At 40.0% G+C, this 12868-nt stretch overlaps 1 protein-coding gene across 1 annotated transcript; it reads right to left on the reverse strand.

The window, feature by feature from the left end:
* On the reverse strand, positions 1-11353 carry LOC117818428 (myosin heavy chain, fast skeletal muscle-like). The gene is made up of 39 exons (XM_034691297.1): positions 11153-11353; positions 10319-10462; positions 10074-10230; positions 9855-9882; positions 9534-9648; positions 9341-9433; positions 9198-9261; positions 9017-9115; positions 8816-8919; positions 8568-8706; positions 8340-8458; positions 8063-8212; positions 7801-7971; positions 7406-7712; positions 7245-7315; positions 7070-7157; positions 6835-6952; positions 6634-6757; positions 6400-6536; positions 6035-6290; positions 5696-5938; positions 5430-5606; positions 4767-4912; positions 4565-4655; positions 4091-4480; positions 3880-4006; positions 3453-3571; positions 3159-3355; positions 2886-3069; positions 2640-2805; positions 2387-2511; positions 1875-2183; positions 1576-1779; positions 1369-1494; positions 1038-1208; positions 855-959; positions 662-757; positions 349-480; positions 1-116 (listed from the first exon to the last, which is right to left on the reverse strand). The coding sequence occupies exons 1-39, from the start codon at positions 11351-11353 to the stop codon at positions 96-98; spliced, it is 5814 nt and encodes a 1937-aa protein (XP_034547188.1). The 3' UTR covers positions 1-95.
* Between the last annotated feature and the right edge of the window lie 1515 nt (positions 11354-12868).

Consider the following 12868-nt stretch of genomic DNA (forward strand, 5'->3'; position numbering starts at 1 on the left):
GTTTATTTAATATGAATCTACAATGTTAAGTGAGAGCAGTTCAATGAAAATTCATATTTTATGACTTTCATTGTCACCCTCAAAAAGTGCAAATGTTACTCCTCAGCCTCTTTTCCCTAAAGTGGGTAGAAAAAGAAAAAAAAAATCAGTGACAGGAAAGCAGCTTCAAATTGGACCATTTAAAATAAAAATAAAAATAAAAACTCTAAACATTTTAATAGGAGCATGATGGCATATCAGTCAAGCAACATTCGTTTATTTAAAGAAGTATGCCTTTCTAATGTAAGATTAAAGTAAACACTCAAACTGTTATGGCAGCTCATTGCCTGTCTTTCATCTGTTTCTTACTTTTCCAATTTCCCGACTCTTTGTCCTCAGCTTGTTGACCTGGGACTCAGCGATGTCAGCACGCTCCTGAGCTTCTTCCATCTCATGCTGCACCTTCCTGTACCTGGTCAGGTGACTGTTGGCCTGCTCCTCCTGTGAGGGAATTCAACATAATGTCAACATTCATCAAGAATTCATTGATTCACTGATTCTGGTGGTTTTTGCTGTCAGAAAATGTACACACACAAAGGAGAGAGTGGTTGTATCACAAGTAAGAGTATAGAGTAAAGAAATGTATCAATACAGTGAGAGTTTGAACATGTTTGTCACTCACAGATTCCTCAGCTTGTCTCTTGTAGGCCTTCACTTTCAGCTGCAGCTTGTCCACCAGATCCTGAAGTCTAGCAACGTTCTTCTTGTCCTCTTCCGTCTGCGAGTCACATGAATTCAGGATTAAATAAATGAATTTGCACATTTGTTCAACCCTACAAATTGAACCAAATAATAGTAAATACAATTTGGATTACCTGGTAGGTGAGCTCCTTCACTCTTCTCTCATATTTCCGAACACCTTTGACTGCATCGGCTCCTCGTCTCTGCTCAGCTTCAACCTCTGATTCAAGCTCACGCACCTTTAAAACATAACAACATTTGTTATTGCAAGATTCAATACAAAAGAACAGTTGAGTTAATATTGAATTCATCTTTACCCGAGACTCGAGTTTCTGGAGCTGCTTCTTGCCTCCCTTCATGGCCAGATTCTCAGCTTCATCAAGGCGGTGTTGTAGGTCCTTCACTGTCACCTCCAGGTTCTTCTTCATCCTCTCCAAATGAGCGCTGGTGTCCTGTTCCTTCTTCAGTTCCTCTGCCATCATGGCAGCCTGAAATGTCAAAGAACATATTTTAAGTTGGTTGTAACCTTTTTGCAGAGTACATCATTAAAAACAGAGGTGAAATAGCCTTAAATATATTGTTACAGATCTAAATCTTATTCATTACACTTTATGTTCCATTATACAAAAAGCTTTTAGGATCACTCACATCAGTGATTGCCTTCTTGGCTTTGTCTTCAGCATTTCTTGCTTCCTGGACAGAATCTTCCACTTCACCTTGGATCTGGACAAGATCAGTTTCCAACTTCTTCTTAGTGTTGATGAGGCTGGTGTTCTGAAAAAAAAAGAAAACACTGAGTTTTCTCATTTTCTATGGATTTACCAAATTATCCCTAGTGCCATACAATCAAAATACCTGAGAGTGCAGCAGTCCCACACGCTCACTGGCATCCACCAGCTCCTGTTCAGCCACTTTGCGGCCTCTCTCAGTCTGCTCCAGAGCACCTCTCAGCTCCTCAATCTCAGCCTGCATCAGGTTGTTCCTACGCTCCACCATGGCAGCCTGCTCCTTCATGTCATCCTGACTTCTGATAGCTTCATCAAGGTGCAGTTGGGCATCCTGAATTGTAAGATGTACATTGATAGATGCATCAACAAACATTCTGAAATACTTTTAGAACCAACATTCTGCTTCACTAATCCTTCACTTGGTACCTTCAGCTGTCCCTGCACGTTTCTCAGCTGTTTCTGGGCCTCAGCTGCCTGTCGGTTGGAATGGCTCAGCTGAACCTCCATCTCATTGAGGTCTCCCTCCATCTTTTTCTTGATTCTCAGAGCATCATTTCTGCTCCTGACCTCAGAATCCAAATTGCTCTGCATTGACTCAATCACTCTCTGGCTGTTCCTCTTGATCTGCTCCATCTCCTCGTCCTTCTCTGCAATTTTTCTGTCGATTTCACTCTTGACTTGGGTGAGCTCCAGCTGAACACGTAGGATCTTGGACTCCTCATGCTCCAGGGTTGCCTGTGAACAAGCATGGCCTTTAACAACTAGAGCACAGAAAGTTTCTGCAAATACAGAAATCAGGTCATTGTGAAAAAATAGCACAAAGGTGCCAAGCCTTGACAAGATAGATAGCTATAGCAATAGCTAAGTGGTTTGAACGTATGGTTTTCCTGGTACTGTGCCTAGGAGCTCTAACTGTTGATATGATAATTCAGATTTACCTCTGCCTCCTCTAGTGCAGTCTGGATCTCTGTCTTCTCACCCTCCACTGTCTTCTTTCCCTTCTCAAGTTCGTGAATAGCCTTACCAGTCTCGCCAAGTTGTTCAGTCAAGTCTGAGATCTCCTCTGTAGGGAAAAATGGATAAAGCTTAATTCAAATCTATGTAATAAACAATGCAAAGTGATAACCATAGTATTGATTAATTGATTGATGTTTGGAGTATAAATCTGCTGAAGAAGTAAGAATGAGTTACGTTGCAGGTTCTTATTCTCTCTCTTCATGGTCTCCAGCTGGTCCAGAGATTCTTCATATGAATTCTTCATTTTAAAAAGCTCTGTGCTTAATGAGCGAGCCTCCTTCTGAGCTCCTTCCAGCTCTGCCTGGCTCTCCTCATACTTCTGCTTCCACTCTGCAAGAACCTGAAAAGTACAACAAGCAGCTAAGTGTTTGCTCTCTTCTTATTACCAATCAAAATATTGTTGTTCTGAAAATTTCAAACCTTGTCAAAGTTCCTTTGCTTCTTGTCCAGATTAGCTGCTAGAGCATTAGCTCTCTCCACATCAATCATGAGATCCTCCACCTCACCCTGCAGTCTCTGTTTAGTCTTTTCCAGAGAGGCACACTTTGCATTCACAGCCTCGATGGATTCCTCTGCATCCTGAAGACGCATGGCCAGTTTTTTCCTGATGAAACATTCAGTGAACAGGTTATGAAATGATTTAAAGAATATGTGCTGGAGGAAAACCTGAGAGATTGCAGGACTGTTCATTACTTTGCCTCCTCCAGCTCCTCAGTGCGCTGAATGGCATCAGTCTCATATTTGGATCTCCACTGAGCCACCTCGCTGTTAGCCTTGGACATTGAACGCTGCAGCTCAGCTTTAGCTTCTTGCTCCTCCTCAAACTGCTCTCTGAGCAGGTCACAGTCATGACGAGCTGACTGAACAGCATGAGCCAGGGCATTCTTGGCCTAACAAAAGGAGAAAATGAATATTCATTTAGTTTAATATTTTATTACAACTGTTTAGAGGCCTTTTCCTCTGTTATTATCCAGTTGATTCTCTTACCTTAACTTCTTCCTCTATGTGCCTCTTCAGCTCTTCAATCTGCTGAGTGTAGGCTTGCTTTCCTCTTGTCAGCTGTGAGACAAGAGCTTCCTTCTCCTCTAACTGACGTGTGAATTCACCTAATTAAAGAGCATATTTGACTTAGTGTAAAACGGAGTCAAACTTCTATATTTTTATGCTAATGTATATAGTGTTCATTATTGTCCAAGAAAGGATTTGCAATTTATTTTGCAGTCTGCAAGTTGTGTAAAGAATGAAACAAAAAGAATGTAGGAGCTGGAACACGGTTGTTAAAAATCCAATATTAACTATAGCAAAGGTTGATGTGGGTGTCTTCAGGACAATCATTAATATACAATTGGATATAGAATTGTAACATAATGAAATATTCTTTTTATTTCCTTCCGTCTTCCTCTTTTGTTATTACCATTTTCTGTTTGAAGTCTTGCTTTCTGGGCACTGAAATCATTCAGCTGACGGACATTTTCATCATTCTTGGATTTGAGCTCACTCAGTTGATCTTCTAATGTCCTGCACATCTTTTCAAGATTTCCCTGGTGAAGAAAAAAAATAATATAAATCAGTACAGATATATCAACTAAATGTTTCACTACCTGTATGATATCTCTGAACCTCACCTTAGATTTGGCGAAAGACTCCATGTTGCTGCTGAGGTCATCAATCTCCATCTTGTATTCACTCTTCTCTTTCTCCAGCTTCTGTTTGACTCTCTGGAGGTTGTCGATCTGTTCTCCCAGCTCTGCCACGCTGTCAGCCTGCTTCTTGCGGAGGGCGGCAGCAGTGGCCTCATGCTGCAGAGTTGACTCCTCGAGGTCACGACGCAGCTTCTGAAACTCTGCCTCACGCTTCTTATTCATCTCGATCTGAGCTGCTGTTGCTCCACCAGCTTCTTCCAGCCTCTCGCTGATCTCCTCAAGTTCCCTGGCAAGATCAGACCTCTGCTTCTCAACCTTGGCCCGAGCAGCACGTTCAGCCTCAATTTCCTCTTCTAGCTCTTCAATACGAGCCTGAAACACACATGGGTTAACAGAAAATTGTTCATTATTTTTATTTTATTTCCAGCTACCTTTGATTAATACTTCAAAACATACCTGAAGCTCCTTTATCTTTTTCTGAAGCTGGATTCCAAGACTCTGCTCATCCTCAATTTTACTGAGGAGTTGGCTTATCTCGAAGTCCTTCCTGAATGGGACATAGTTAATTCAGGGAATGAAAGTTCAATTTTTAATTTGTACCACTTGTAAAATAGTTTTCTACAATCAGGAAAGATAAATGCATGGTGTTCAGCTTTACTTCTTTATTTTCTCCTCAGACTGCTGCTTGTCATTCTCCAGATCCATTAAGGACTCCTGAGCCAGTTTCAGATCTCCCTCAAGCTTCCTTTTTGCTCTCTCAAGATCCATACGAAGCTTCTTTTCTTGCTCCAGAGAACCTTCCAACTGTCAAAGAAAGTGATGTTGCATAAAATTTAAGTTACAATCTTGATTTTTCAATTAGAAATTTGATGATTTATGGTCAGCTTTATAGCTATTCAGTGTTTACTATCAGTAAGCACTGCTCTATATTGTTGGATTTACTACTAGTGGGATAGTCCCCAAAGCCTTGAGGTCTATCTTAGTTAACAAATGCTTCATTTGTCTGGTTTTACTAGTTTAAAGGACTGTATTGAAAGAGGGTTATTTGCCATCAGTGAGCTGTTGGATAAAAAGCTTCAGGCAACACACTTTAGGATCTATGTCCTGCTATTTTGTGGCAATAAGAATGTAATGTTGGAATACAAAAGAAACAGTTCTCAAATTACTTATCCATCGAAAAGATGTGAATTTGTTTGGCTGCACTCCAAACAGATTTGTTGTGTTTATGACTGATTCAGACGTGTTTGCTGCCCCTAAGACCAACTGGGACTGAAAACCAGACTTACTGATCTAAAAGGGAGATTAAACCTGGACAACTCACATCATCCACTTGTTGCTCCAGCTTGGTCTTGGCCTTGGTCAGAGTGTTGACTTTGTCTTCCTCTGCCTGCAGATCATCAAGGGTCTGCTGGTGGGACTCTTGGAGGGCTTTCTTCTCTTTGGTCAGTTTGGCAATGGTCTCATCTTGGGAGGCCATTTCCTCTGTAAGGTTTTTGACCTGTTAAAGATTGCACAAATTGTAATCGGCACACTGTTGTTTATCTTCAATAAAGCAAAGTCATATGATCAGAAAGGCCCTCTTGTAACCTTGTTCTCAGTGGCATGTTTCTCCTTTTCCACTTTTGCCAGGGTGAGCTCCAAGTCGTCAATGTCTTTCTTCAACTCGGAGCACTCGTCCTCCAGCTTCCTCTTCTTTGCCGTCAGCTCGGCATTCATTTCCTCCTCATCCTCCAGTCTCTCAGTTGTCTCTTTGAGTTTGGCCTCAAGCTGGATTTTGGCTTTAATGAGCCCCTCACATCTTTCCTCTGCATCACTGAGGTTTTCCCCTTCCTAAAGTCAATGCAAACAGGTTCATGTTGGCAAATTTAGCAATTGATGGAGGGATGTTTTTTGGACAAGATTATACTGTGTTATAGTCCAACTTACAGATTGAACTTGCAACAACAGATCATTTTTCTCCTGTATCAGAGTAACCATCTTCTCCTCCAGTTCTTTCTTCTTAGCCAGAGCCTTGGTAAGGTCCACTTTGGTCTTATCAAAGTCTACTTTCATCTGTGCCATCTCTTTTTCAGTCTCTGCACTCTTCAGCAGAGGCTTAATCTTAAAGTAGAGCTTCATCCATGGCCAATGTTTGACGTTCATGAATGAGCGGACGTTGTACTGGATAGTGAAAATGGCATCTCTGAAGAAGACAAGAAAGAAATTAGTTGAATTGATTTTCTATAAAAAAGTTATCTTTATGTAGACTTCACAAATATTTTCCCACTGTGGTTATCAGACAGACACATAACCTTCTCTCCATCATCTGGACAAACTCTGTCCTCATGAGGAAACCTCTGCAGAGAGCCTGAGTCATTGTGACCAGCTCAGCCAGTTTCTCATCTCTCATCTCCTCAAGTACACCCAGCAGACCAGCTTTAAAGAACACCTGATGAAACAAAGAGTTTCTTAACATTACGGGTACTTGAACATTAAGGGGTATCAGTAAAATAAATACAAAGGAGCACCGACTATAGGCAGATTACCTTTGTGTGTCCAAATTTGTACTGAGTGTGGTCAACATCAATAGATCCCAGGAGTTTCTCAGAGGCCTTTTTGTTGTCGATGAACTGTCCCTCAGGAATGACACTAGCATTCAATACTTTGTATCTGGTTGGAGAGAAATTCATTTAGGATACAATAATTCATCCGAAATAATTTCAGTAGTATTCAATATTAATAAATACCTCTGCTTGAAGTCACCATACTGGATTCTGCTGGGGAAACCTTTCCTACAGATCCTGATTCCTTCCAGCACACCGTTACACCTCAGCTGGTGGATGACCAGGAAGTTCTCCATGAGACCTGTGGTACCATATTAAGTAACATGATGTGTGAATTTGCACATGTATTTAAACTTACGTTTTGTTCCTATTTTTGTTAACTTTAACAATAACCATCATGGAGACAAAGAGCATATACCTGGTGTCTTTGATTCATTCGGGATCAGGCAGCGCACAAAGTGAGGATGTGTGCTCCTCAAATTGGTCATCAGCTTGCCCAAATTTTCCTGTAGAATTAAAGGGACATTACAATTATAAAAGGTGTTAATTAGTGCTAAGAACTTTTGAAGCCATCCTTTTATACATTATCTTACTCTGAACAATGCAGACACAGTCTGAAAGGAACCACCCTTCTTCTTGCCACCCTTCTTTGCACCAGAATCAGCTGTAAAAAGAAAAATTGTGGCATTATATTAAACTTATGACAATTGTTGACTTTAAAATACATCTACTCTTTCAAGATAACAGCATATACCTTCTGCTGAGGCATGTGATGCATAGAGGAAGGCTAGCAGTTTGACTGAAGACTTCTGGTAGAGCTGAACAACTGAATCGTTCAGAGGGTCCTTGTTCTTATCAAGCCAACCAGTGATGTTATAATCGACAGTGCCAGCATAGTGAACCAGGGCAAAGTGGGCCTCAGCCTTGCCCTTGGCTGGCTTTGGCTTTTCAAAGGACTTGGTTTTGCCAAGATGCTGGTCATACAATTTGTTCTTGAAGGTGACGTCTGATGCCTTGGGGAACATGCACTCCTCTTCAAGGATGGAGAAGATGCCCATTGGCTGTCAGGATGAAATGATTATTTAAAACAACAATTTTGAAGTCACCAGACAGGTTTCTGGGTTTGAGAATATCAAACATGTCACTCACCTTCTCAATCAGCTCAATGCAGGCAGCCAAATCCATACCAAAGTCAATGAACTCCCATTCAATTCCTTCTTTCTTGTACTCCTCTTGTTCCAGCACAAACATGTGGTGGTTGAAAAACTGTTGCAGTTTTTCATTGGTGAAGTTGATGCACAGCTGCTCCAAGCTGTTGTACTGAGTATATGAATACATCAAAGGTCAGTAAAGGCTATGAGTAACAGACCAGGCCACAAAAGATTGTGTACTAACTGTGGGGCACACTCACATCAAAGATTTCAAACCCAGCAATGTCCAGGACACCAATGAAATGGTTTCTGGCTTGCTTGGTGTCCAACATCTCATTGATTCTGACCACCATCCACAAGAACATTTTCTCATAGACAGACTTGCAGAGAGCCATCACGGAGTTGTTGACCTGATACGACAGAAATAATGATAAACATGAATCAATGAATTTGTAAGGATTAATAATACGAGTCATTGTTTTCAGGTGTTCAACAGAATACAAAGTGATGATTCACAGGACTGAACTCAAAATTTACCTGAGGCACAGTTTGACCCTTAGTCACCAACTCATTGCCGACTTTCACCCTGGGGTAGCACAATGCCTTCAGAAGGTCAGCTGAGTTCAGACCCATCAGGTATGAGATTTTGTCAGCAACTAAAAGAAGAACATAACAATGAAAAATGTAACTTTACAGAAAATACAAAAGAGGCTTATTCATATATTCTGCTGTCAACAAAAGAAAAAAAATCTTCATACAACCTACCCTCAGTGCCATCAGGCTCAGCCTGCTCTTCACGCTGCTTCTGCTTGAACTTCATGTTTCCGTGATGCATCACAGCTCCAGTCAGCTTGTAAATGCCCATCTTCTCCTCTGCAGTGAAGCCCAGGATATCAATGGCAGTCTGTAAGTATTCAAAGAAAATTAGGTAATATGTTTTTCAAGAAACAAGGTAAAACATTCCAAAAATTATACAGCTTTCTAATGGTGTGGATTTTAGGAAATGTCCTTACATCAGTGGCAATGAACTCCTCAATGTCATCGATACTCTTGACCGTGATTTCACCCTGACTGATCATGTGATAGTCGTAGGGATTGGTGGTGATGAGGAGAGCCTCTGATATAAAGGAATTATATATGTGATTAAATCTTGTCAGTAATGAATAGAAAATAAAACCAGTAGTCAATGGCCTTTCGAATAAGAAATGTCATACCTAACAGCTCTGGTTTGTGTCCTGTCATGAGCTGATAGAAGATGTGGTAGCTCCTCTCAGCAGACAGCTGGAATGTCACTCGAGACTTCTCTAGCAGATCTGTCAATTACAAAGTTAAAGACTGATCCAATCTGTTCACTGAGACAAGGGCACAAAGACAGACGATCATATATTGCCTTACATGTTTCAATGTCTGCTGAGGCCAGTTTTCCAGTTGTTCCAAAATGGATTCTGATGAATTTACCCTGCAAAAGAATGTAGATAAGAATTAAAACTTGTTGCCTCTGACACTGGTAAAAAACAATCTAAAGAACAAATACTTACAAAGCGGGATGAGTTGTCATTCCTCACAGTTTTGGCATTACCATAAGCCTCCAGCAGGGGATTAGCTGCAATGATTTGGTCTTCCAGTGATCCCTACATTTAGTGAACCAGCCAGAGGGAAACAAAAACAGTTTTTAGTCACATTCAAAACATCAGCTATTTTTTCTTTAAAAAACAAACTGTGTTAAATTACCTGCATTTTTCCAGGAGTTGGGTCTGCTTTCTTTCCACCTCCAGCCACTGCGATTGTCGCAAAGTACTGAATGACACGTTTAGTGTTGACAGTCTTTCCTGCACCAGATTCTCCACTTTTGATATAAAAGAGGTACATTAGTGCCATAAACTCTTGGTCAGACAGTCTGTGTAGTCTATACTATCTAGTAAATATTTGTATACAGTGTTCTGTTAATGCTAAAAGATACAGTGTTTGACACTATACCAAGGCTTTTGCACTTTAAGAATGATTTCAATTTGGCTGTTTGGTGAAAAATGTGTAAAAAATGATCAAACTTACGTGATAAGGATAGACTGATTCTCACGGTCTATTAAAAAACAAAGAAAATTTTGATGCTGTTTCCAAAATTTTTAATTCTTATACCAGTCTTGCATGCAGTATCCAGTCTTATCAGTTGTTAATGTAAACAGACATAACATACACAGTAAATTATTTTGTCCACTCAAATTATGGTTGTGCTTCAAAAACATGTTAAGTTTCAGCCTGTTTTGTACACACCAGTGAGCATGAACTGATAGGCATTATCAGAGATGGAGAAGATGTGGGGTGGAGCCTCAATCCTCTTTTTCCCTCTGTATCCTGACACAACACGTGCGTCGTACACTGGGAGCCACTTGTAGGGGTTCACAGTGACGCAGAACAGCCCAGAGTAGGTCTGCAAGGAGACAGAAAATATCTTTATGCACACACTTCTTCATGGACTCAGGTTTCATCTATCAATGTGTTGATCAAGTCAAACTTACATAGATCATCCATGCTGCATAGCGCTCTTTGAGGTTATACAGCACAGAGGGTTCACTGAGGTGGGTCATCATGGCCATGTCCTCCATTTTATCATACTTCGGAGGGTTCATGGGGAAGATTTCAGTGTCTTTTACAGTGATGGTCTGTTACAGGGACAGAATCCATAAGAAATCCATACAAAACTGAATAACTGGTCAGTACTCATTATTATTGCTATTACAGGCGAGGTTGCAAATAGTGAAAGCTTTAACAGTCAAGGCAGATGGCTGTTTATCATGAGTTTAGTTCAACTCAAGATTTCTACCTTTTTAAAGAAGGTTTTTCTTTGCAATGGTAACTTGCTAAATGGTGCAACAGGCTCTGCTCACTGTGGATTAGGATGAGACCAGACTGAGTCTTATACTGTATGATGGGACTGTATCTTATCCTATCTTGATTTTTGATACAAACAAAGAGTACAGTCTAGGCCTGCTTCTTTGTCAAGTGTCTTGACATAACATGTCTTATGTATTGTCTCTATATTCATAAAGATTGATTGATTAATTGATTTGAAAATACTAGTCTGTAAACAAACTCTGACTAGTTTCTTGATGGTGTTTATTACTTTGGTCACAAGAAATTTGCTTTAAGCATTATCACATAGACCAATAGTTAACAACTCTTAAATTAAATTATGTTCCCCAAGTCTGAAATAAGGAAAGAATCCATCCCAATTAACTTTGTACTTGGGCAGTTTGATGGGATTTCTAAATGTATTGAGGTGTACAAGATATTATGTTGGTAAATAGCCTTCTCAATGAGCAACCTTACACCCAAACTGCAATCACCCTCACCTTTCCACAGAGCGTCTCCACGGTGGCTTTGCCGCCCTCTTTACTTGTAAGTTTCCCTTTAAGGTACATCTCTGCAGGCTCCGTCACAAAGTAGGCTGATTTAGCATCAAAAGGCTTGTTTTGAGCTTCAATCCTCTCTTTTTCTGGCTTCCGGAGGTATACAGCCGCCGGGCCAAAACATTCCATTTCCGCGTCCCCCATGTTGACTCTTCACTGCAGGTAGGTAAAGACCTTTATTTCAGTTACATCAGCTAATTGTAACAATGAAACTACTTCACAGTTATACTTCTTATTAACTGCATTATTTTGTATTACTGATGCCATGACTTCTTACAGTGCATGTGCATACAGTACCAGACACTCAAATTTACTTTTGAATGATGAAAGACACACAGAATCAGCTATGTTAATTAATTTGGTCACTATCATATGCAAGGTGGAGTTTAACATGTTATTGTATAACAAAGTCAGACTTAACATTTACCGACATACACACTCGATACCATATAATGATAGAAAAAGTAATTAAACAAAATTAATCTGTGGTAAAATAGGACCATTACCTTCCTCCCTGTCCTCTGAAGAATGACTGTTGATGGATTAATGAGACTTCTGATGAAAGAAACAAATCATTCAAATTAATAATTGTAATAAAACTCTGTGAAAAAAAAAAATCCTACTGTACATTGAAATCCCAGCATAAACCCCTCAGCTCTGAATGCACTTGTACTGTCTGGCAGTAAGCGGTCATGCCCGGCATTGTTCATAAAGCTGCTGGTTTTCCTCCTGCTAATAAAAGACTGTATCTTACTCACCTTGACTGGTTGCCTGTCAGTCCTTGGGGGGGACCAACCTCCCTTCTTATATAGAGAGATCAGTGTTCAGTCAGCAGAATGACTTGCTTTATTTGGTCATGTACTTTTAAGCCCTCTTGCTTTAGTATTTTTGTGTCTTACTGGACATGTGGCATCTTTCGTCATTGTTCAATGCCAACCTATTATCATAGATTAAACACTACACTTTATTTTCCAGTGATATAAACACTACACTTTATTTTCCAGTGATATGCATTTTAATTAGGAATAAATACAAAGACTTGATGATGTTGCATTAGTGGGTATGAATGGTAATACATCCAGATTGATGTCATCACCAGATTAGTTCCAACACAAACATACATGAACAGAATGTTAATGATTTGTTTTTCTCTAATCATTTATTAGAATATAATTCAGTATGAGTTGTTTTAAATAGAAGACTGTGTACCTCAGGGCTCGAGCACATAGCAAGAGAGAGCACTTAAAACATTTGTCTCATTGTAAACCATGCAATGGTGCCAAATAAAAGACACAGTCATGCTACAGACTGAGTTTGTGTATAAATAGACTCTTACAATGAAGCATTTTTTAACCTTGTGTAAATACTGTTCTGGGCAGTGTATTGGTCACTGAAGTTCAGACATTGTTTTGGTCTTTATGATAATCTCTTTAATGCACCTTGGCACTACAGAGGATCCGACTTTAGCCGTGGAGAAGCTCTCATATGTCACTGGTATTCTGTTGCAGAAGCCTTGCAAGTCTTCCTTGTGACAAAGGAGCAGAATAGAGCCTAACAGTTGCCAATCTAAGAACCCGTGGAAATGATGATACCTCAAGATAACAGAAATACTCCCTGAGGTCTGCCTTTTATAAAATCCCAAAGTTAATTAGATTTGTT

The sequence above is a fragment of the Notolabrus celidotus genome, chromosome 1, assembly GCF_009762535.1.
Source record: "Notolabrus celidotus isolate fNotCel1 chromosome 1, fNotCel1.pri, whole genome shotgun sequence".
Taxonomy (NCBI): Eukaryota; Metazoa; Chordata; class Actinopteri; order Labriformes; family Labridae; genus Notolabrus; species Notolabrus celidotus.